This window comes from Phyllostomus discolor, chromosome 9, assembly GCF_004126475.2.
Source record: "Phyllostomus discolor isolate MPI-MPIP mPhyDis1 chromosome 9, mPhyDis1.pri.v3, whole genome shotgun sequence".
In the NCBI taxonomy this organism is placed as follows: domain Eukaryota; kingdom Metazoa; phylum Chordata; class Mammalia; order Chiroptera; family Phyllostomidae; genus Phyllostomus; species Phyllostomus discolor.
Genome location: NC_040911.2, coordinates 96749830 through 96774901, shown reverse-complemented (window position 1 = coordinate 96774901; position 25072 = coordinate 96749830). Strand labels below are relative to the sequence as shown.

The following is a 25072-nucleotide window of genomic DNA, read 5'->3' as shown; positions in this document are numbered from 1 at the left end:
GGAGGCGTCCTCTGCACCGCCCTGGGGAAAGTGGGGCGTGTGCCCCCTCCAGCAGGGGTGCCCTGAGGACAGGGATCCTTTCCGGGCTGTCAGAGCTGCTGAGGGTCCTTCCTCAGGGCTTTGCCCACCGCGCTCAGAGAGCATCCGTCCCTTCAGCCTGTGCGATCCGGTTCCCGCGTACCTTTCCATCTGAGCCCTTGAAGCCCCCTCCCTCCCCACCTGAGTCCCCTTGCCCAGTCCTTCTCCTTCCCTGTTTGCTCTGCTCCAGACACTTGCTGTTCCTTGGCCACACCACGCAGGCCCCTGCCTCAGGGCCTTTGCGCTTGCTGGGCCGAGCTCTGCCCTGGCACCCCACGGCTCGCTCCCTCATCTCCTCTTCGTCTTTGCCGGACATCCCCTTTTCAGAGAGAGGCCGTCCCCCGGCCGCCGCAGTGAAAACAGTCCCCACTTCCCCACGTCGGGTCTCCTTTCTGCGCTTGTTTTTTTCTCCGGTGCGTGGTTTACCACCTGTGCCTCACCCCGCAGCTCCGCGAGGGCGGGAGCTTCATCTCCCTCGTTCGTTGTCCCAGGGCCAGGCCTGGAACGCTGCCTGGCTCTAACTAGGTGCTAAATCGGTTACTTGCTGAGCGAGTGAGCGAGTGACTTCACAGCTCTATCAAGGATGCAGAAGTGGTGTGTGCTCCAGGAGGTAGGGACGTGTGAGAGAGAGGGACTGGCTGGTGGAGGAGCTGGCCCGCAGGTGCCTGTCTCCCCAAAGCCGGGGAGAAATTGGGTTCTGGTTGCCTGCTGACCAGTCCCCGGGGTCTCCTCGTTCTCAGCGGGCAGTGGCCCCTGCTGCCCTGCACGGCCTTTGAAGACTAAAGTCGACTGTGGAAAAACACCCCTGCCCCCGCGGCCGACTGGGAGGCTGTGTGTTTTCAGAGCATCCCTGTTTTGGGCCGGTGGAAAAATCCCAGCAGGGACGGCCTGCCTGGGCAGGGGGGGCCGGAGGCTGTCCTGGACCTGTGCTCGGGGCCTGTGGTTTCAGCCCGGTGGGTCCAGCCATGCCCTGCCCGTCCTCTTCCAGCCTCTTGGACAAAGCAGCTTTTACTGAGGCTCGGGGCAGGCGCACCACGTTTGGGGAGGGAGGTAGCATCTCCCCCTGGGTTTTCAGAGCTTTGCCCCCCCAAAAGTTGGCAGAATTACCCCCTTTATTCATCTATAGATGAGGAAACTGAGGCATAGAAGGGTGACATCACCAGCTCAGGGCCACACAGTACAAAAGAGGAGGGTCTGGGATTTGCCCCTCGCTCTGTCTGACCTCACCGCTCACCCTTAAGAGGTCACACGGCCTTCATTCTGGGACTCTGTCCCTCTGGGTGTGAAGTGGGAGGCGAAGTGGTGAGGACGGCGGAGAACACTCAGAGGTAGCAGCTTCCACAACTCCCTTGCTCTTCTTGGGCTCCTCAGCCTTCTGGCCTCCACTCCGACATGCCTCCTCCAGGCAGCCTTCCCGGAACACCCCCTTCTGGGTCACCTTACCCATCTTGCTCCCTAGCACTCAGCACCACTGCAGTTGAATCCACATTGTGCAATGATTTCCTCATGATGTGTCTTCTGTGCCAGAGTGGCTTGCCTGAGGGCAGACTTAAAATGTCCCAAACTGAACTCTTGTTCCCTCCCTCCCAAACCACAGTCTTTCCTGTCTCAGTAAAAGTGACCTCCATCCTGCCAGTGTCTCCAGCCAGGGAGTCGGCCTCCTCTCCTTGCCTCTCTCATCCCCCATGTCGCGCCTCCATCTGCATGCCCTGCGGGCTCTGCCTTCACAGGACATCCAGAATCTGACATTTCTCCCACCGCCACACCACCACCCTGGTCAAGTCCGCTGTTGTCTCCCACCGGGACAATTGCAGGAGCCTCCATCCTGGGCTTTCTGCATCCACCCCCTGCCCCCCAAACGACAGTCCAGTCTCCGCACACAGCCAGGTGGCCTTCATGGCCCACTCCCCACCTTCATGTAGGGCCCAGCCCATGGGTCACGTCCTCAGCAAACACTTGCTGAGTGAAGGGACACAGATCCTGCCCCAAGAAAGTGGCTGTGCCTCTCCGTGCCTGGCAGGCTGCTGGTGCTTTCCATGGTTAGTGGTGGTCAGGAAAAGGGTTAATGCGGGCACTTGGAGGCCAGTGGGCGGGGCCTCAGCCCCACCAGTGGAGGCTTTGGCTGGACGTGGTAGCCAGATGCCCGGATGAGAGGTTTGAACTAATGATCGTTAGGGACCTTTGTGGGGCACTTGCTGCGTGCTGTGCTCTGTGCCAGTGAATACCTTTCAGGTCTTACTTAAATCTTTGCAGTCTCCCTTGAGGTAGGCACTGCTTTGCCCATTTTGCAGAGGAGTAAAACTGAGGCCAGTGAAGGTAGTGATGTGCCCAAGGACACACAGTCGCTGAGTCGGCTTGTTTGATTTCTCCAGACAACTTCCCCTCCTGCCTTGGCACGCTGCCCCGTGGCCTCCGTGGCTGGATGGCAGTGGACAGACAAGCCCTAGCCCAGCCCCAGCTGCCTCTTCCTCTTTCTCCTGCAGACACGGAATGATTTGTGTTGCTGTCACCATTCTTGCTGGGTCGCCGACTTCCTTTCAGCGCAACGTGGTGGGAAGTCCCACACAGGGAAAAGGAGAACTGGGAGGTTTGTTTGGAGCTGACTACAGGGTTCTGGGTCTGTGTCTTGTGGCTGGAGGCCAGGACAGTATTTGGAGCACTGAAGTGCCATCCTCCTGTGCCACCGCCTCGCTCCCTGATGCATCTGCAGGCTCACACCTTCATTCAGTTGTAGTCCTCTGGCGTATCCCTGGGGGCTTGGCCCTGTGCCCCGTGCCAAGGGCTGGGACACTCTCCAGCAGGCAGTGTCACCCAGTATCCTGGGGACCAGGGCTGGTCTCCTTGCCAGGAAGGGCTCTGCCACGGGTGTGGACTGATGAGACCCCTCTTGTCTCCTCTGCTTAGGGGTGTGGGCACCCCACTGCACCATTCCCGGGCCCCCTGGAGAGATTGGGCCCGGCTTTCTGGAATGCGGAGCTTTCTCGGTGATGTGGCTGTACAGATCATTCTTGTAGGAAACTCAAACACCGCTGATGATAGCAGTGCACACTCAGTGCGTGCTGGTGCGGGGGCACCTGCCCCGGCCCACAGGGTGGCGGCGAGGAGCGTGTGGGGTCCTGCTGATGGAGCACTCGGGGCGGCGTCCAGCGTGGTGTCCGCTCTCAACGAGCAGCAGCCTCGGACGTGTCGCTGTCTGAGCCTGGGGTGGTCCTCTGCGTGGTGGTGGGGCTGCCCTCTGACGAGGCTCGAGCTCATGGCTTTTGGCAGTATTTGGGGGCAGTTACCCTTTGGTGAAACTTGTAGCAAACTTAGCGGGAGCCTCCCGCACACGATGCCCCTGGGGGGGGGTCCCACACCGAACACAGAGTCTAAGAAAACATCTTAAGTACTGGGTGGGGGGCCCCACTTACCTCTAGGTACCAAGACTTTCATTGAAGCCCCCCCCCCCCCCCCACCATGAGAACATTGGAAACAACCTAAGTGTCCCAAAATGGGGAACTGGTGAGGTGCACGAGCCACACCCTCTCCTCCCGCTGCTGCGGAGCTGGGAAAAGGTGACACTCGGAGTAACGCACAACTCTCGGTGGAAGCAGTACCTTCCCCAGGGACACACCGAAGTGTGAGCAGTGGGTGTCGTCGGAGTGTGCGACCTCCAGCTTTCTTAGTGTGATTTGGTCGATTTTTGTGGTGAGAGGCAGCCTTGCCCATTGAAGCCAGAAGATCAGACTCGGCCAGGGCCACCCAAACCTCCGTGTCTGTCATGGGCACCTGGGGGAGTGTACTGAACATGCAGGTGCCCGGGCCCCCTCATCCCACTGAGTTGGAGCCTCCGCAGAGCAGGGCCTGGGAATCGGCTCAGCCTGCTCCTGCCTGTTGGCCGGGACCCTCTCCGCCCCACTCCCGGGTGGCACCCCCTGACTGCCGGGTGGTCCCCTACCTCCCCGTGTTCCCGAGTGTTCACAAAGGCACGGGTTCCCTGGCGTCCCCCAGCCCTCGTCAGCCGTGCATCAGATTTGGATTTCCCGGCGTACCTCTTGGGCAAATGTGTCTTTTGAAAAGCTCCCTGGGTAATGTTTATGCCCATCCCACCGACCTCGGCCTGGCCCCCACCTGGCTCTGAAAACCAGACTTCTAACTGTGCCTTTTAAGTCGTAAAGGCAACCCGCACTCGGAACAGAGAACTGAAATGATGCTGAACATGACGAGGAACGCCAGTCCTGTGACAGGCCCCCGGTTTACCTCCGTGCACCTGCACCCAGTTTATTGGGCACCTGCTGTGGACCAGGTGCTAGGGATGTAGCCATGCCTGAGGCAGACAGAGGCTCCCCCCACCCCCATCAGTTTACAACCCAGACAGTGGAGATTTTAAATAAGAAAAGTCTGTAGTGTTAGCGGGCGATAAGTGCTGTGGACAGAAATGAAGCAAGGTGAGGGCGATGGGCTGCTGTGGCCGGTTTAAGGAGCGCGGTCAGGGAGAGCCTCGTGGAGCAGGTGCCGTTTGCGCAAAGACCGGAAAGGGGCGAGGACACGAATCCCGTGGATCCCTGGGACAGGCTCCAGGCAGACGCTGGGACAGGAGCCTGCTGGCTGCTGGGTGTGTTCTTGGGATCCGGAGTGGGAGGAGAGAGGGAGAGGGGAGCTGGGGGGGGGGGTGTGCAGGGAGGAAGCGAAGTGGTGGAAGGCTTCAAAGGCTGCGTGTGGTAAGGAGTGTGGCTTTGTTCTGAGAGTGGTGTCCCGTGTTGGAGGGTTGTGAGCGGGGACGCACCGAGTGGTGGTATGTGATGGCCCGCCGTGTGCTCGGTGCGGGGTCCCGGGACGTACCCCGTCGGCAGTTGTAGAGCCGAAGCTCCTGCTGTTCCTGTGCTTGGGGGGCTTGGGGGGTGGGGGGGCCCTGGCAAGTGTCTAGATAGGGTCCTCCTACTATTCACAGCATGTCTGTCTTAGTGGGGAGCTCCCTGCCGCCTCCTTGCCACCCCAACCTTTTCACTTCAGAACCTCAGAGCAGATGGTCTTCCTGTTCTCGCATCTTCTCAGAAGCTGAGAAGTGCTGAGAAGTGGGGGGCAGTGGGAAGGTGAGTGTGGAGGGCAGCTTGTCTCTTTGTCCACGGGCCCCACCGAAGCCGGGGTTGTATGGGTGGGGGGCTGGGTTCGTCTGAAGGGGGCGGGGCGTGTTGGCTGTCGGAGCTGGGACACCCGCGTGTGATGACCCAGGGTGGAGAGGAGCCCCCACCCCCTGTCCATCACTGCGCTGGAAAAATGGGGGGAGGCAGTTTTTATCGCAGGGTAATGACCTTCAGTGAAACGCACAGGCCTGAAGTGTACATATCTGTGGGTTTTCACCTGTGCGTCCCCAAATGGCAAAGATCTAGAACGTTTGTTGACCCCAGCGGTCGGTCACCTTGTGCCTCTTGCTGGCCACTGCCTGGCACGGAGAGGCAAAGACTTTCCTTTTTGTTTGTTTTTGGTTAGAAAAGGAGCGGCGATGTGTCGTGCCAGCGTTCTGGCTCCCGTGGACGCGGCATCACACGGGATGCGCCCTTTTGTGTCCGTCTGCTCTCGCCCGGTCGTGTTTTTAGGACACATCTGTGTCGCGGGGTGAGTCACGGTTTTTCTTTGATCGCCGAGCCCAAGTCCATTGTGCGGCCAAGCCACAATTTGTTCAGCCATTCTCCTGTTGATGGGCGCTTGCGATTTCAAAAAAAATTGGGGCTTTTATCATGTTCCTTTCCCTGTGCTAAGCACTTTATGCTACACGGACTGTTTCCTTTAATCCTTGAGGAGCCTCGGGGGGAGAGGCTCTTGTTTCCCCAGTACTACACGCGCAGTTTCTCTGGGGCTTTTGTAACTTTCCCTCCTTTCTTCTCGTCCCAGCCAGTTTTTGAGCATCCTCTGCCTGCCTCGTGCCAGGGGCTGTGGATGCAGCCGTGAACCAGATGCACAGAGACCTGTGCCTGCACGGAGCCGGCACGCCGTGAGAGCAGGACGGCTGGCCAGTGCACACAATAACCTGTAGATCGTTACCTGCTGTGCAGGGAATGAAAACAAGGTGTGGGGGAGAGGGACCGGGTAAAGGTCAGGACAGGCTCTCTGAGGAGGGGACCTTGACCTGTCCCTGCAGTGTGGTGACTTACAGGAGCCGGCTTCCAGGCTGAGGGGGCAGTGTGTGCAAAGGCCCTGAGGGGGGGAATACGCCTGGTGTGTCCTGGGAAAAGGCAGCCTAGCTCGTGTGGCTCAAGTGCAGTGCGCAGTTTCGGGGAAATGTCAGGAACATTCAGTGCGGTCTGCACGTTGAGGTGGGGGTTTCGTTCACCACGATGTGCTGACAGATAAAGCAGTATCAGTGGTGGCGAGGCGAGTGGCAGCCTGTCATGCAGCCTCATTCTGGCGTGAGGCTGAAGTTGAGGTTCGGTATCTGTTCCATCTTCTGAGGTAGGTGTTTGAATCTCCGCTTGCAGGAGAGGAAACCGAGGTTCACGCTCCTGTGCCTTCCCCCGCTGGTAGGTGGGGGCTCCACCAGAGCCTGTCCCCCGCTTTTCTCTCCCCTCCCTCCTCGGGGGTCACTGGGCCATGCATGGTTGGGTCCCCTAGAGGAGGAGCTGCTGAAAGACTCACTTGCAAAATCTCTGGCGACCTGTCAGTCTGCGGTGGGGCTGGTTGTAGCTGGTCTGGCTGGAAGGTGGGGGTGGGAGTGGTTACAGTCTGTGGGCCCCCCCCCCACCCCTGCAATTCCAGAGCTGGGTGCTCTTGGGGATCCTCTGGTTGGACTTCCACGACTCTCAGCTCACAGAACGGAGAACAGAGGATGGAGTGCGGGAGCAGCTGTGCCTGGGTCACACAGTGGTTCTGCAGCAGGGCTGCATTTGGAGGCCAGGCCAGCAGGTTTCGAGCGGTGCGCTGCATTGTCCCCACGGTGCAGGGGGACCTGGGGCTCGGAGAGGAGGAGCCAGCCTCCCAAACCACCCGGCTGGTGCGCATCACTTCTCACAACCCTCATAGTGGTCGTTGAAGCTGGCACTGTTAGTATTCCTGTTCACAGACTCCCTCCCTCCCTCCCTCCCTCCCTCCTTCCCTTCCTTCCTCCCTTCCCTCCCCGCTCCCTCCCCCCTCCCTCCTTTCCTCCCTTCCTTCCCTCCCTCCCTCCCTCAAGTATGTACTGAATACCAGGCACCATGGTGGTGAGCGCTGGGGCTGTATAATTATGAATAAAACAGAGTGAGTGAAACAGGAATGGATCTGACTAAGCAAGACCTCTGGGGACTCTCAATCTGGTGAGAGAGACAGCCCTTAATTGAATAACCTTGAGCATCACGGTTAAGTTGCAGGGGTGGTGGTGCTAAGCAAGGGGCACGTTGCTGCCGGAGCCTGGATGTGAGTTTTGGCCCTGTTGGGAGGGCAGGGAAGGCGAGTTTGGTGTTAGCCAGGCGAAGGGAGGGAGATGAGTGTTGCAGGTGGAGGGAACAGCACATGCAAAGGCCCGGGGGTAGGAGGCAGCACGTTATAGTTTTGGGAGACACTGGAGAGCCGGCTGCAGCGTAGTTTGGAGGTGGCGGTGAGGTGGGGTTCAGTGTGGCCTTTTTGGTTGTCATTCTCAGAGCAATGGGAAGCCATCGATGGGCGTGGCAAGGCCGTGGGTGACCCCGTTTGCATTTCGTAAACATCCCTGTGTGACTTGCCCAGTGCCTCTCCAGTCAGGGAGGCCTGAATGATCCAGGCCTCCCGACCCCTGGCCACCCCACCCGGCCACGCCACTCCCCCGCTCCCAGCTGAATTCTCCCAGCATTTGAGCCCGAGAGGCACTGTGGTCCCACGGGGAAGAGTCCTGTCTCTGGGAGACCCCTGGGCCGGCTCAGTCCTGGCTTGGTCCTTCCCTCCCTGGGCAACCTTGAGCGAATGACCCCAAGACTCACTCCATTGGCGGGTCTGTGAAATGGGGATACAGTGGTCACCTCCTCACATACCCTTGGTGTTGACATACAGGGACGGCTTAATACCTGTTGCGGCTGGTCCTTGTGTCCACGCTCCATCGGAAACACGGGTGTCGTGTAGTTCGGGTAACTCGGTGTCCCGACATTCCCCTCGTCTGATCTTACGAAACAGCTTCTTGCCGTGTAAACTCGGGAACTGCACAGAGCTGGGTAGTTAAGGACAGTTTTTATATTATTATACCCGTTATAGTAATTACAGTTATCAGGTTATGTGTCCGTGTGGATATTTGTTAGTAGAGGCAGTGGGGGTGAGGGGAGAAGACATGTCACAGCTTACCAATGACAAGACTCACAGACAACGTAGGCACCGTGTAGCTGTGCTGTGTACCGGCATTATGTGTCCCTAGTGATGGTGGGCTGTTAGGATCACGTTCAGCTGGGATGGAGACGTGATGGGGTTTACTTTCTCTCGGACGCGTCTCCAGCCACGAGACGAGTTTTATTCATTTCCTTTCACTTCTGTGGCAACAAATCGCCGCAGAGCTGGTCAAGGGACTCAGATTCATTACCTTAGATGTCCGGAGGCCAGGGGTCCGGAATGGGACTCTTGGGGCTTAAAGCAAGTCGAGGGGAGACTCCGTCTGCTCGCCTTCGCGGTTCCCAGGGGCTGCGCACGCCCCGCGGCTGCCGGCCCCGCTGCAGCTTCAAAGTCCGCAGGAGCCAGCGCAGCCTTTCTCGCTGCATCCCCCCCTCCCCAAGAGTCCTTTCCTCCCTCCTTCTTTCACTTGTAGGGGCCCTGGTGACTGCAGTGGGCCCACCTGGGTGATTCAGGGTAATCTCCGCATCTCAAGCTCATTACCTGCATCACATCCACAAGGTGTCTTTTGCCAGCTAAGGTCCCATAGGCCTGGGTCCAGGGATTAGGGTGTGGACATCTCTGGGGGGCCGTCACTCAGCCAAGCACAGTGGGCACAGGGAGCTGGGGCCTGGTCTGCCCCATGGCATCCGCAGGAGCCCCCTTGGAAGGTGTCCCTCCCTGCACCCCCTGGGCCTGGAAAGCCAGCCCCTGCACTGGACCTCAGAGACGGAGGTGCCTGCCCTCGTGGAGCATGGGAGGGACAGCTTCCGTGAAGCAGCCCCGTCACCAGTGGGCGGTGGGCGGGTAGTCACGAAAGCCGAGAGTCCAGCAGGCCCTCGAGTCACATCCTTTCGTTCAACATCGTTTCATTATAATGTCGCTGAGATGCCCAGGAATGTAACTCTTGTTTGTATCAGTTAGCCCGTGGAAAAATTGGTTTTCTCACATGCCATTTGCTGCAGTTCTGGGAACCTACTGACCATGCTAAGTGATGGCCTACGGGACAAGACTAGGGCAGAGTGGACGTGGCAGAAGGTCAGTGTGGGGACTCCGATGGCCTAGAAATCAGATCCCAGTCCTGTGCACTTAGTGCTGTGTTCTGGGGCTGGCACCTCCTCCACCGAGAACCTCGGTCTCCTTTTCTGTGAAACGGGGGTGAGGTGGTCTGGGTTGTGGCCATGTGTGGGGAGCAGTGGGAACGTAGCTGACACTCCCTCAGCTCAAAGCTCCACACGACTTCTGAGCGGCAAAGGTCTGTGCCCCGGAGAGTGGCGTGGCTGGCAGCAGCCTCCTCGCGGGCCCGAATTCCGCCCCCGGGGGCCTGAGCCAGGGGTGGGAAAAAGAAACCAGAGGAAACCTCCACGCTGAGCCCCCCTCCCTGGCCTGTTCCCTGAACGCCACTATTTTTACATTCTCTCACTTTTGTGCATTGTTTCCTGACTCTCCAAACACAATCCTTCACAAGCTAAGGGGGGACCCGGCTCCCCCACCAACCCCAGGAACAATTGTGTGGGGAGATGGAAAAAAAAAAAGTTGGGCCAGGAAAAAACAAAACCTCTTGAAAGTCATTGTCTTCAGATGTCAAGTGTCAGCCCCGTGGAGAGGAGACCACATTCCACCCATTGTCCCGCCGCAGATGGGCACAGAGGCCCCAGGACGTCCAGCCACCCCGCCCTGCGTCCTGGGGCCCCGCATGCCTTAGCTGGCTTTGTCTGGGACATTCCGGCGGGAAATACCACCCAGAGCGGAGCCTGTTCCCAGCCTCCACTGTCTCGGTCCCTTGGGGCTTTTCCTCGAAGCCAGCCGCCTGTATGAGCCCCAGATCAGCTCGGGCTGATGCCGATAATAAGGCTGAGACTCATTTTGTGCCTATGAACATACTTTATCCTGACTTACCAAATTCTCACAGGACCCCATGAGGGAGCTACCTTTCTTTGTGTGTGCACATAACAGGTTATTGGGATAGAGCTCACATACCATACAATTTACCCTCTGACAGTGTAGAATTCAGGGGTTTTTAGAATATTCACAGAGTTGTGCAACCATCACCACCTTCTCATTTAAGGACATTTTCAGCGCCCCCAAAAGAAACTCCGTCCCCATTAGCACTGATTTTGTAGTGAAGGAAACAGACACAGAAGCCACTGAGGGTCACAGAGCCAGTAAATGACAGAGCCAGGATTTGTGCCCAGAACACTCGGCTCTGGAGACACTTCCTTCACTCTGCTGAAATGCAGTCATTCTCAGCTGCGGGAGATTCGGCTCGCCCCTGCCCTCCAGGACATCGGGCAGCGTTGGGAGACATTTCCAGTTGTCACAGCTGGGGGCTCTTTCGGGCACCTGGTGGGTAGAGGCCTGGGAGGCTGCCAACATCCCGCTAGCTATAGGATGGCCCCCACGACAGAAAATTATGTATTCAAAAGCCAGGGCCCCACTCTTGTGGGCCCTGCTCTGACCTCACTCTGATGAGCCCATTCTTCAGGACAAAGGACTGAGGGGCTCAGAAGAGTGGGGAGACATTGGGGGGAGAAAGAGAAGGACCTCAGACCACATTCTGGGTGCAGGTGACAGCAGCCTCGAAGCCCAGAGAAGTCTCAGCGGGAGAGAGATCTGTGCTCCATTGGTGATGTCTGTCCGGGGTGAGGGCATTGGGAGAGGTGGCAGTCTTCACGTTTGTCAGGCTTGTGCCTGGGATGGGGGTTTCACACTCCAGGGCCCACTGGGCCCGCCTCGAAGATGAATGCAAAGCAGGTTGGGCGGTAGAAAACCGATGAGCACCCACTCTGGGTGGAGATGACAGCTGCCACTCTCCTGCAGCTTTCTGCCGCCCTGCAGGCCTCCGAGACAAGTGGTTAGCTTTTTCAAAAGAAGCCGGGAACTGAGATTTGAATGGGAAATCTGATATTCAAACATAGTCCTGAATTTTCCTGAAGCCCTGAAGATCGAGCGAAACACGCCTGTGGGCCCTGCGTTGAGGCCCCCAAGAGAGACTCAGAGCTCAGTGTCGTGCAGGAGGCACCGTGTTCATCTTTGCTGGAGGAATGGTGACTGCGGGGAGGTGGCAGGCTGCGCCCCGCCCCTGGAGTAGGGTCTGTGTGGGCTCCAGAGCATGGGCTTCCCCTCTGTGGTTCCTCTCTCCGCACGGTTACATCACACCTGTTTACAACAGGTTGTAGCAACTTCGTGTTTGCTTCAGCTTCCTCCGTGGTGGGGGCTGGATGAGAACTGAGCACCTTTCTTCATGCTTAGAAGCTGGGTGGGGATGGGTGGGGGGGTGTTTTCCAGCAGTGGACTGATGACTCAGTTAGACACGTATTTATTGAGGGTCCACCATGTGCTGGGCACAGTCTCAGGCTCTGGGGATAAGTGACCTCGAGAGGCAAACGTCACTGCCTTCCTTGAACTGACACGTCACAGGGGGAGCCTGACAATGGACTGATGGGCTGAAGCGTTCATAGTGGCAGGTGCTGTGAAGAAAGCAGGGCAGGAGGAGGGACAGACAACTCCGTCGGGATGGTCTCGGAAGGGCGCATATGTCTCAGGGTCCTTGCACTGTCTTTCCCTCCACCCAGAATGCCCTTCCCTCAAACACGCATGCAACGGCGCCCTCTCCTCAGTCCCAGAATGGGCACTGTGAACCGGTGGTCACTGGTGCCTACTCAGTGCCAGCGAGAGTCCCCACCGTGGGTGGAGATAAGGGGGGAACTGGTCAGTGCAAACCTCTCCGTGGTGGTGTAGCAGGGCTGTGATACAGCTCAGTCATGTTACAGCCCAGTTACAGTATGGCATGGCTTTGGGTCGGCATGACTTTGGCTGTGAGGTGGCCCTGGGGGACCTCTGTCTAGCAGAGAGCACCGCTCTGCTCTAGCCCACTCCCTAAGGCCGCTTTGCTCTGCTGAGACAGCCCCAGTGTCGCAGGTCCAGTCCAGGAAACTCAGCCTTGGGTGGGCTTCCTGAGCCACAGGGGAGCTGACTTATAGAAAGAGAAGTTCCTGCCTCTGGTCCCTGATGATTCTGTCTTCATGCAAATGAGGAGTCCAAATCCTCACAGTTTGATTGGGCCAATAAGTGGAATGGAGCCACTCTGATTGGTCAGTGAAGATGTTAATGAGGCTCTAGCTGCACAGCCCTGATTGGACAGGGAAAGCTTTAGTCCTAATTGGTTGAAATACGATTCTAGGACTTTCTTTATAAGGGTTGGCTCAGAGGCCAGGAGGACAGTGCAGGCAGGCAGGCAGGCAGGCACTATGGGAGGTGGACAGGTCAGTGTGGGCCTCTCCCTGGAGCACGGCTTGCATGAGAGGCCCCTGTTCAGCAGTGGCTGCTAGGCTCTGTTTTTAAATGAGCCCATTTAGCCACCACAGGCCCTTCTTGGCAGGTATTTTTGGGGGTGAGGGGTCCACACTGCTCAAATGTCATCTCCAAGAGCTTTTGTCAGAACATCTGACAGCTACCCTCCACCCTTGTCCCTCTCTGTTCTCCCCTTTTCTTTATTTTCCTTCATAGCACTCATCCCCTACCTGCCATTTTATTTTAAAACCTATTTCTGTTCTGTCTTGCCGCTGCTCCGTGAGGTGGGAATCTGATCTCATTTGTTCATTCACTGATGTGTTGTTGGCTCTGAGCGCGGTGCCCGGCTGGTAGTGGTGTGCCGTCCATGTTGACCGAATGGGCAAATGCAGGAATGGATATCTGGCCCCCCGCCCCCCATGACAAAGTCACGTCTTGTGTCTCCGGTGCCCAGCTTGCTGCCTGGTGCACGGGAGGCCCTGGGGAACGCTTGCCGGCGTGGGTGGTACCTGGTGACGGCTTTCTCCCCTCGGAACGTAATCATAAGTGATTCCTCGTTGCCCTTCGTAGTCCAGTTCACCTCCCTCGCCCAGCCCTTGTGCCACCTCTTCCAGGAAGTCTTCATAGTTACAGAGTTTTTACCTGAATCATCTTGCTGAAATCTCCTTGGCTGCCTCTTTTTTTCTTTTTTTGGATGAGGAAATAGGGAAGTTGGGTGACTCACTGAGGCCACGTGGCTGGCAGTGGGGTGCAGGGAGGCTGGGAGGTGTGCTGACGAGGCGGCGAATGGCTTCGTGCGGTGGCGGGGGGGGGGTGTGGGGGCCTCTACCGTCTATAAAGCCGCCCCTCCTCAGCTCACCCCAGGGCACTTGGGAGCAGTGGAGAACAGAACTGCTTTTAGGATGGAAAAACCAAATGGCGATACGCAAAGATAACGTAGGATAAATGTAAAAGTCCCTGGCACATAGTAGGAGGTCTGTAAACGGGGCCGGTCCGATTCCAGAAGTCTCCTTAGGAGACACAGTGGGTTCAAGTTTATCTACATCAGGGCTTGGCCTCCCAGTGGAGACTGTTGACACTCCACTGCCAGCACCTGCCGTCCTTTGCTGGTGGCCTTGTCCGTGCAGCTGGGCGGCTTCCACGCTTTTAGGGCACATCGGAAGTTGCAGGGAATTAACTCCCCCTTCCAACCAACGACCAGTAGGTCTGGTGTATAAGTGTCCCGGCTCCCTCAGCCCCTGGGGATCACTCAGAAGCGTGTGTTCTGTGCTGGCTCCCCGTCCTCACAGGGATTGAGCCCTGTCACCCGCCCTGACCACTCGCTCCATCTCATTCCCTCCTCTGTTGACTGCCCTCCCCTACCTGTGTTTGCAGGGATCATCTCTGGAGTCACCTACTTGCACTCAAATCCTTGTCTCTCGGGGTTTGCTTCTGCAGAGCCGGCCCAGGCTCCTGCCACTCACTGCAAACCTGCTCACTGCGCCCCAGGCCACACCCTCTGCCTCTGCAGCTGCTGTAGGTGGAGCTGGTTGGTACTCAATGCACTGACCTAGTTTATGCTTTGTAGACATTTAAATCAAAGTGTAGTAATTATGACAGCGCAGTTTTCTTTTTGAATTTGGCGCCCGCGCTCATGTTGGAGGAGACAGCCTCCAATGTTTCCGAGAGTCAAGGAATGGCACCTCCTACGCCGAGGCCTGCGGGAAGGGGCCCACTGTTGTTCAGGGCAACGTGGAATCGGAAGTGCCCGCCCCTCCCGTGCTCACGTGTTGAACGAGAATTGGGCACCTTCTCTGATCCGGGCACCGAGCTGGGTCGGGGGGCTCCCAGCGTCAGGGTGAAGGGGAACACAGGGGTGCCAGGCTGTTGGCGCAGTGTGTCGTGTTTAGTCCTCACTTTGGCACCTTGAAAGGTGAGGCCCTGTCACCCAGACAGAGCCTGGCTGTCTGACCCCAAGCCCCGTTGGTGACTCATGCCCCAGTTTCTTCTTTCCTAAAAAGGGGATCCTCACAGCACAGCCCATGGGGTTGCAGGAAGGAGAGACAAGCTGGTCATCAGCCACCTGCTGAGCCCGTTTTACTGAGCTCTGCTCTGTGCCAGACACTGGTCTAGGCCCCGGGTGGGGGTTGATGCCACATGCACAAACCAGTGTCCTCCCAGAGCTGACGTTGCAGGGGCAGATGGCAGCAAGCAGGGGAGTAGATAAGTGTAGGTGGAGGTGAGTGCTGCAGGGGGGATGGGGAAGGATGAGAGAGAGTGGAGGGGAAGCATGGGCTTCCGCTTTAAATGGGGCAGTGGGAGAAGGCCTCTCAGAAGAAGCAATGTTTGAGCCTAGATGGGAATGAAATAAGGAAAGGGCCCCGTGGGTGTCTGGAGAGAGTCTTCCAGACTGAGAACAGCAAGTGCAAAGGCCCTGAGGTAGGACTGTGCTTGGTATGTTCGTGGAACAGTATGGAGTTCTCGATTGTAGCTTGTTTTAGTGCTCACAGGAAGACATCCATGTGTTAAAGGGACGATGCAATGTAACGTATCTGTGTGGTGACTGTAGAATGACATGAATGTATCATCCGTAAGGTGCTATCTGAGATGCCACATGAAGGAGCAAGTTTGAAGTTGTGAGGGAGTGTTACCTTCTCAGTCCTCCCTGGTACAGCAGTGGTGACCGAGTAGGTAAGCTTCCTTGGAGAGGACGCCTCAAATCTGAAGTTTGGGTCTTCTGGACAAGCTGGTTCTGGGCCAGCGACTCTGTCCCCCAGCACAAGCCTGCCCCAAACGGGGTGCTTGCTGAGAATGGAATGGGGAGGCTTTAAATCTCAGCCTGTGTTGCAGCGGGGCTGCAGATGGGGCTGCGGACGGGGCTGGGCTGGTGTTCCGCCCCAGGCTGTGGAAGCGCCAGGCCAGCTCGTGTGGGCTGGCCAGGATGGGTGCCTTCCTGGGGGGGCTTTGTGGTTTCCAGAGTCAACACGGAGAAGGAGGGGTGGGCAGCTCCGAGGCCCCACTGCAGAAGGAAAGCCTTGTCATCCCGCATTGCCTGGCGCCCGCTCTCCTCTCTGGCTGCGGACACAGCCCGTTTGCAGGGGGCCACGTGTTTTCCAGGAGGAGGATGCAGAACGAGCTTCCCGAGGGAGGTGATAATTGGGGAAAGATGCTGAGGAAGTGATAATTGGGTTGGGCAAGAGAGAGCCTGGAACATTTAGTAACCTCTCCTGTACAAAAAAAAAGTTAAAAACATGTACGTTACAAAAGGACCTTTGATTTAAAGGCAGCGTGTGTGTTGTAGAACTTTGGAAAAAACGGAAATGAAGGAAAAAATGGAAATCACTGATAATTCCACTCTTAGCATTAGGTTTCCTGGCTATCGATAAAGCCCAAATAGCAGTGCATTGAATGGGGTGGAAGTTTCTTTCTCTCCCACTGAATTAGAGGCAGCTCTGACCAGATGTGTAGGCTCCACTCTCATAAGAGACATAAACTCCTCTGGATTGCCACTTCATCCTCTTCAACACATGGCTTCTACTTCACAGTACAAGGTGGCTGCCTGACCTCCAGGCATCGCATTTGCTATCTAATCAGTAGGAAGGAGCAGCAGCAGAAGAGAATCCTTGCTTCCTTTCTCCCCTCATCCCCAAGGATACTTTCAAGTAGTTGCACATAATACATTGACTTATACTCTACTGGCCCAAACTTAGTCCATGGCCTCACCTGGCTGAAAGGAAGCTGGGAAATACAGCCTTTATTCTAAGATCTGGGGATCTATTTCCAAAGGAAAAGGAGACACCAGATATTGGGGGACAGCTAGTAATTTTGGCCATCCTCCCACACAATTTAGGGGAGTCTGTACTTTGCTTTTCTATGCTTATGTAGAGATAATTGAACCCAAATTAGATTACATTTTATGTGTTTTTCTGTAACTTGAGTTATTATTGCAGCTAGAGATACATCAAGAGCCTTTTTAAAAAAATTTTTTTGTATCATTAAATGGACTCCTGCAAACCAGTTTTAGCATGCTTTTCCTTTGTCAAGATGGACAATTTATTTGACTGAGCTTCAAGTGATAGAATTATACACGAGATTCTGACGTTACACTTTGATGACACGTGTGACATTTATTTTTCCCTGAGGGATACATGTTCACAGCCTGAGTGGATGGAACATAGGATTTGGTCTTTGAAGGGGTCGGGGGCATCGGGGGTTCCCCGAACTCTGGCCTGTGCGGTGATGCCTGGAGCAGGCTGTACAAGGCCCTCCTCTGCTGCTGTCACTTCTGTTTCGTTATTATCACCTGGACTCAGACCTCGGCTCTGCCATGGCCTTTGCCTCCCTGGCCCCCCGCCACCCAGACCACATAGGGGGCGTGGGGTCCTCGGGGCACCCCCTTTCCTTTGTCCTTGCTGTGGTCTGGGGCTGCCCTGCCTCCCATCTCCCCTTCCCTCTAACTGGTCCCCTGGTCCTCTCAGGTTTCGCCATATGTCTGGTGAGGTCACCCTGGCCGGGACGGGGATGTCCTTGGGGGCACCCGGGCCTGCTCCCCTCAGCGATCAGGTTGCCAGCGCTGGTCTTGGAGAGTGGCTTCGAGGCTTCTTCCCGTCCCTGTCATCTCCAGGGAGACATTTATCCTCCCAAGGCTGTGGCCACGGGGTCCAGACAGATGGCGGGTCCCCGGGGGCCCCCCAGGGCAGCTGCTCCCAGTGTTATGCTTGTGCAGTGTGTTGCCTACAGCCACTCACTGATGGTGTGGGCTGGGGACTCATCACCGGGCCAGAATGCCTGGATTTGAGGCCCGCTCTGCCCCTTCTAGCTGTGTGGCTGTGGGTGAGCCAAGAGATGTGGGTGCTGGCGTGCGCCCCTCCCCCTCCCCCGGGGGAAGCGGTACAGCTGGGGTACGGCAGGGTCTGCCAGCTGCATGCACTGATGTGGATAACGGCGGAAGATGCCGTGAGTGGGAAAACAGAAGCGTGCGTGCCACTTGCAGAAATGCGTGTGTCCAGCAACCTGTAACACGGTACTCTTTATTGCTTCTCGATTCACGTGTGCGTGGGAAGTGAGCAAAGGCACCCTCCCCAGGGCGGGCGGTGCCTTGCAGGGAGGACAGGTGCACGAGTGGCCCACCTCTCTCTGTAACGATTTGCTTCTTCCTGTTTCTACGTGGCGGGGGGCAGTTGGATGTTCGCGAGACACATGGGTAAAGTGAACCAGCCCTGGGTGCCCACCGAGGGGGCTGTGCACATGTGTCCACCTGTGTACCCGCCGCTCCGGTCCAGGAGGAGAACATTGGCAGCAGCCCCGAGGGCTCTCTCGTGCCCCTTTGCACAGTCCGTGCCTCCCCAGACTTGATGCATTTCTTTTAGAAAATGGTTTAAAGCAAATGTGGCTTAATGCTAAGATTTGCCCAAGAGGAGCCATGATGTGTCTGTGGGTGTTGGTTAAATTGTTCTTTGTCTTTTTCTGGATCCTGGCCGTATGTCGCCCTCATCACCCCAGCAAGGAGAAGGGGAGGACTTGGGCAGGTGCTGGGCAGTGGCCCTTGCAGGGTGTGGACAGAGAGTCTGTGGCTGAGGTCGAGTCTCGGGCAGCCCCGGCGGTCCTGAGAATGGTCTTGTCTCCGAGGAGGTTTCCTGGATGAGGGCCGAGCATGGCAAAGCTGTCAGGGCTGAGGCAAGGGGTTGCCCCGAGGGTCCCTTCAACCCCACTTGCACAGAGGGCATCGGAGTCGCCTGGAAAAGCCGGTCAGCGTGCCTTGGGCAGCATGAAGGCTGGGCCCGGAGCCCCTGCCTGCCCATTCTTTCCGGGTCACGAGCTGCCCATTGAGCCCATCACACTGGCCTGTTTGCGCCGTCTCTGTGGGTGGCCCAAGCCTCTCATTGTCCCGGCACAATAGTGGTGGCCCTGCTCGTGTGAAGAAACCGGGACAGGAAGCCCAGATCTAGGTCAGCCTCCCCGCACGCCCAGCTTCCTGCGCCTGCTGGCAGCTCGCTCGGCAGGGCTGCCTTTGTCTCCCTCCCATCCGAGGAGGCTGGGAGCTGGGTTTCCCGGCAGCATCTCGGGCTCTGTTTAGAGCAACCTCTAGGAACTCCCGTCCCCTGTCCCCACCACCCGTGGCCCTTTAAAAAGAAAAACCAGCAGGCTGCCGAGTGGCCTGAACTGAGGCCGTGGGTCAGGCCCTGTGCCAGGCACACCCGGGATCCCTTCCTTTGGTTTCTGAGCACTTGCTGTGTGCCCGGCGCCAGTCTGGGCCTGGGGTGACAGCTGGGAACCGAGGGAGGCGAGGCCCCTGCCCTCATGTGGCTTCCATTCGCTTTATGCTGATGCCTCCTGAAAGGGAGGAGCGTGTTGCTCTGCTCCCCAGGCTTGGGAAGAGTAGACAGACTCGGAGAGGCCGACGCCCTGTCCTGAGGCCACATGCGCAGCAGGAGGGAGGAGGGGTGCACTTTAGACCCGGACCATCAGTGTCCTAACCTGGCCTCTGTCGTTGGACGAGCGTGAGTCTCATCCCAGGCACGCCCGTTTCTCATGGGCCCTCCCTTGGGAGCTGGCGGCTTAACTTCCCTCTTTGCTCGTCACACACGCTCTGCGTGCAGGAAGGGAAGGCGGTAAGTGCGGGAGGGCCTCACGCAGGGGACATTTGAGCTCAGGCCTGATGAGTGAGGGGGAGTTGTTGGCCCAGGGGAGAGCGGGGTGGGGGGGAGACTGTCCTGCTGGTGGGAAGAGCATGTGCAAAGGTCCTGAGGAAGGCGTGTGCTGGCAGGTGGAAGGGACAGAGAGAATGGGGGTGTGGCCGAAGGTTATTGAAGGGTTGGGGGGTGGAATGCTGGAAGGGGAGAGTTCAGACAGATTAACTGGGACAAAGTCAAGGGACCTTCTGGGCTGTGGAAGGGGCCCTGGAGGGTTGGAAGCCATGGGGTGACAGGATCTGATTTACATATTTAAAAGGATCCCTCTGGCTGTCTGTGTGGAGACAGGACTTTTGGTGGGAGAGGGAAGCCAGGGGGACAGGGAAGAGGTTACTGCATAGTTCTGGCAGGAAGTGATGGTGACTTGGACCAGGTGGGTGGCTGAGGAGGAGGGGATAAGAGGTCGGATTTTTGATACATGTAAAGGTGAAGCCGATAGCATCTGCGGACAGATGGAAATGGAGTGGGGGGTGGGGGTGGGGGTTGGCTGGAGCTCTGGCAAAGGTGCCGTTACAATTGGTACTGTGGGATGGACAGGGGTCAGGACCTAGGTTTCGAGTGGGTTAAATTTGAGATGCTCCTTGGACGGCCAGGTGGGGATGTGGAGTGGGCAGAAATCCAGGTGAGGGTCTGGGCGCCAGGGGCGGACCCCCGGCCGGGGAGATAACCGGAGGGGGAGGGACGGGTGGAGAGTGCCCGCAGTGAGCGTGGGCAGGGGCGAGGCTGCCGTGCTCGGTGTCCCGGACTTTCCTCTCCGTGACCTGCCGTGTGGAGACCTGTGTGGCCAGCTCCTCACGACAGCCACGGGTGTTCATCCAGGTGACGGGAAAGGACCCGACGATACCTGTCGTCTTCCCCTGCTTCCCTCCATCCTGGACGGCCCCTTGGGCTCCCCACCACACAGAGATCTCCCCAGACAAGTGTGGTTGGATGAGACGTGCCCTTAACTAACTTGCAGCTGAGCTCTGTGACAAGGACAGTGTGTGGTCATCCGCCCAGCCCCCCTCATGGAGTCCTCTGTGGTATAATCGGCCACTGCCAGGAGGGCGACTGGCTGGCCACCGCAGCTCCTCCTGGCCCTGTGGCCGTGACAAGACTCTGAGGTCGTCTTTGTAGGGTGACCACCTGCCTATTGCCAGGTCAACCTGCCTCCTAGAGTCTGTGCACACCACGTGGGGCTCGCTGTGCGTGACCGGCTTTGGTCTCCCTCCGGTGCTGTCTACCGTCCCCCCCCCCAACGTCTGCCCTGTATTCCTTCTGTCCCCTCGCCTGCCCACGGGGCCTTCTCAGTAGCTCTTCCATCTGCGCTGCCACTCGCAGCAGCCAGGCCACCGTCGTCTCAGACAACCACACCCCTTTGCTCTGGTACCCCCACTTCTGTGCTCGACCCCTAAAATTCAGTTCTTCACAAGAAACACAGGGCCAATGTTTAAAATTTGGGGAGACTTTGCTTTTAAGAAATCATAACTTCTGGTTTCTGTTGGGAAAAAAACCAAAACAAAACCAAAGCCCAGAACATTGGGTGATACTGGGCCTGCCGCCTTCCCTCCTGGCCACACATTCGGGAGGACGAGTGGCCACCCCTGAGGCGGGCCCATGCTGCCCCTTCCCCACAGGCTTCACCGCCTCGGTCCTTCATCGCCTGTCACGCCATGGAGGACAGACATGGTTTTTGAGTGCCGAGCCCCTGGAAAAAGCGGCAGCACGACTGGGGTCTATCCCTGCCGTGGGACCCCGGGCAGCTGCAGAAGCAGACAGGGGAGCCCCCAGCGGGACGATAGGGAGAGGCCCGGGAGCGGTGGTGGTAGGCGGGAACGGCAGGGCCAGCACGCCCTGCGTACGCTGCCATTGTTTGGCATATAAAAAGGGGGGAAAGTAAGAATGTGTGTGTGTGGATATGTGTACACACACACGTGTGTGTGTGTTGATTTCCCTGGCTTTGTTGAGATACATGTGACATGTAACACTGGGGAAGTTTAAGGTGCAGCTAACTCCGCTGTTGCACAGTGGCAGCCGCCACAGTGCAGCTTTCCAGTGTAAACGACAGTGTTGCAGCCGCCGTCACCAGGTGTGCGTGAGTTCCCCCGAGCTTCTTCATCTCACACCTGGACGGTTGTGTTCTTCCACTGGCGTGTGTGCGTGTGTTTACATGAGGATCTTCTGGAAGGATGTGCTGGAAGCTAGTAGCCGAGGTCCCGTGGCGGGTGGGGAGGGGAGAGACTCCATGGGTGGGGCCCGGTGGGGTGTCGGAGACAGACTTTTCGTACTTATGACCTTTGAGCCACGTGAGTGTGCTCCTGTTTAGAAGTTAAAGGAAAAAGGGAAAGGGAAGGAGCGCTGGGCTGAGAGGGGCCCGTGGGAGGGGAGGCAGGGCAGGGCTCTGGGGAGTTTTCTGCGCGGGGCCTGGGTCTCCGATGCTCAGTCAGCATTTGCCGCTTGAACGGCAGGGTAGTTTTTCCTTACTCCCTGCCCGTGCCCCTGTACTGTGCTGCCTCCCAGGTCCTGGTTGGCACTGGACCCTGCCTTCTTTTAAGCCGTCCCCGGGAGATTGAGGCGCGGACACTCACATCTTCCTGCTTCTCCCCCCCAGGCATTCCTGCATCGCATCCGGCAGAATGTGGCGGACTCGGTGGAGAAGGGCCTCACGGAGGAGAACGTCAAGGTGCGGACACTGGGGTGGGCCCCTTTGCGTGTGGGCCCCTTTGCACACCGTCCCTGCTGCTGGGGGGTCGGGCACAGCCGCCCCGCCTGCAGCTGGTTCGGTCTTCTTGTGCATGCTCCCCGAGGCCCCGAGGGGCCTCCCGGCCCTGCGAGCAGACCGCGCCTGGTGGATGTCGGGAGGACTCAGCCTCAGGCCTCCACTCCCCAACTCAAGACTTTCTCCCCTTGCTCAACGTGACCCTCCCGCCTTCCACCACCCTCCTCGCGCCAGGCCCTCTGGCCTTGAGCCAGCGGAAAATCCCTTCCCAAGTGCCCCTGGGAGCCTGACACCTCCAGCTGCCCTCCTGGCAGCCCCAGCCCCCCCCCTGCTCTGGGCATTGAAATGTCGAGGCCGGGAGGGTGAATGACTGGGCCCAGGCTCCGTGCTGGCAGCGGCTCTGGGGAGTCTCGGGAGGACGTCAATGGGCCCTCTGTGCGCATGGGGCAGGCCCCCGGGTTCCCCGGGCCTGGCTCTCTTGTGTGACCTCACTCTCTTTCTCTCTGGAGAACCGCCCTCCGTCCTCGGGGCCCCAGGGTCCCGGTCCCCGAGAGGAGGGGAGACGGCAGGGAGGGAGTCGGCGGGCCAGCGTGTGCAGTGAGCACACAAAGGGCTCGGTCAAGCAGGAGCCGCCCCCTTGCCCGCTCACACGTCCCCATTCGTCTGGATGGTGACCTTGCACGCCGCCAATTCTGGGCCCAGTTTTGGGGGCAGGAAAGCTGAGGCTTGGAGATGTGAAGAGGCTCGTTCAGGGTCATTGCGTGGCTGGTCCCTGGGAGTGCTGGGGTCGGAGCTTTTCACGCATTCGTGCGCACTCACTCATTCAGCAGGTATTTGCTGAGCACCTGCCGTCTGTCGCATCTCTTTATGACAGTTCGTTACAACTCAAACATTATTATAATTTCACATTGTATTAGTTTTTAAAGAAAATTACCTGTGTTATAAGGTGGAACTCATATACAGTAAAGGGCGCAGTCCCAAGGGTGGACTCCTCGGTGTCTCTCCCAGCACGAACCCCCCACCCCGCCCCAAGGACAGCTGCTGATGGGTTACCATTGATTGGCTTTGCCTGTCTTTGGGTTTTATGTAAACATGAGCTCTTTCATCATGTCTGGTGTCCTTCGCTCACTTGCGTCCGTGAGATTTACCCACGTTGTGGCGGAGATCCATTCGTTTTCGGCACCGTGTTCTATTTCACGGCACGGACGCACCACAGTGGACTCACGTGCTCTCCTGTGGATGGATACGCAGGTTCTCTCCAGGTTTGGCTGCTACGACGGATGCAACTGTCTTGTTGCATCGTTGGTGGGCACAGGCTCGCATTTCTTTTCAGTGTAGACTCAGGAGACAGATACTTATTTTGAAATTTTACAGCCACTCCTGGAAGCAAGCACAGCAGGAGGACCTATCATACGTGTCTTGGAGATAAGCAGAGATTCAGCCATGTGATCTCGACAGGAGAGAGAGAAAACCAGCCACACAGTGGGGTGATTCTTCCCGCCACCTGTCTGCATGAGCACCCAGCCCCGCCCCCTGGCCCCCCAGGGCGATGCCTGGTGCTCTCGGACTGCAGCAGTGGATGGGTGGGTGGTCTTCAGCCCTCAGCTCCCCTGACCACCCTCAGGCCGTCTCCCTCTGCATACTTGCCGGTGCATTCCCAGGGTCCTTTGGGCCGACCTTCATTCCTTCGGGCCTCGACTCAAATGTCACCTTCTCAGAGCGGCTGTCCCTGGCTTCTGTATTTACATTTGCAGCCTTCTGCCCTGCCCTGGGACCCACTTCCTGTTTTATTTCTTTCTTATTGCTTCTCACCACCTAGAAAACGACAGTTACTTGTTTGTTGTCTGTACCCTTTGACCGGCATGTCACCTACCGGGGGAGGCACTTGTCTGTTCCCTGCGGTATCCCCTGGGCCTCTGACAGCACCTGGCACATAGTAGGTGCTCAGTCAATGCTTGCTGAATGAGTGAATGCATAAGAAACCCTAGAAAGGACCATAAAACCAACAGTCACACTCGTCACCTTGAGCCACGGTGGGTGAGGGGTGGGGAGATGGGTGGGAGAGGGACTCCTCACTGGATTTATTTTATTGTGTTTTGACTTTTGAATCACGTGAGTGCCTTCTTCAAAGTTAAGTTTAGAATGCCTCTGTTTAAGAAGATTTGCCCACAATGGCAGACACACAATGCAATACGCCTATGATGTATCATAGAACTGTACACTTGAAAACCTATATAATTTTATCACCCCAATAAATTTAATAAAAAATGCATCTTTTTTTAAAAGAAACAGGAAAAGGAATTTATGCAGTTCAAAAGGACCTAGAGTAAATGAAAGTCCCCCCCAAACCTTCTTCCCAGAGGCCCCTTGTGCCCTTGTCCCGGCGGCCTCCGCCACAGCCAGCGTGAAAGAGAGTGGCCTTCCTGTGGGTTTCTGCACACAGGTGGGCCCGTCCGGGAATTCTGTCCGTGCCAGGATTCCACCCCACCCCCCAACAATACAGATCAAGGGTCCCGCCAGGGGCTCGTATCTGTAGATCCAGGCCTGCAGATTCTTTCCGCAGGCTGCGTAGTACTGCAGTGTGTGGAATGTAGTTCATCGTAACCGGTCCCATTTATTAACTACTTGGTGAGTCCCCATGAGTGACCTTCCCCCCGGTCTTTTGCTACCGCAGTGGGGCTGCAGTGTATGTGGCGGCCACCTACCCACCCAGCCACCCACCCACCCAGTCCTCCACCTCGGCCCAGCTGACACTTTGGGCTGGATGATTCTTCGCTGTGGGAGGGGCCTGTTCTGTGTATTAGAGGATATTCGGCAGCCTCTCTGACCTCTGCCTGTGAGATGCCAGTTGCATCCTGCCCCCTGCAAATTGGTGACAAACAGAAATGTCCCCAGACATTGGCAAATGTCCCTCAGGAGGCAAAATTGCTCCTTCTGAAGGGAATGGACGGATTGAGAGGTCACATTCTAGAAGGCAGAGCTTGCTGGGTGAGAGCGTATGTGCCTTTCCGGCTTCACAGCCCCCCGTAAGGGCCCCCCGTGTGTTGCTCGG

The 25072-nt window shown here is 57.4% G+C and overlaps 1 protein-coding gene across 2 annotated transcripts in view; it reads left to right on the top strand.

The window, feature by feature from the left end:
* Nucleotides 1-25072, top strand: part of PREX1 (phosphatidylinositol-3,4,5-trisphosphate dependent Rac exchange factor 1) — a 171442-nt gene that overhangs the window by 46355 nt on the left and 100015 nt on the right. For both annotated transcript variants that reach the window (XM_036009946.1, XM_028523978.2), the window contains exon 2: nt 21913-21984. In XM_036009946.1, coding sequence (XP_035865839.1) covers nt 21913-21984 — 72 coding nt within the window. The remainder of the gene's footprint in view (nt 1-21912; nt 21985-25072) is intronic.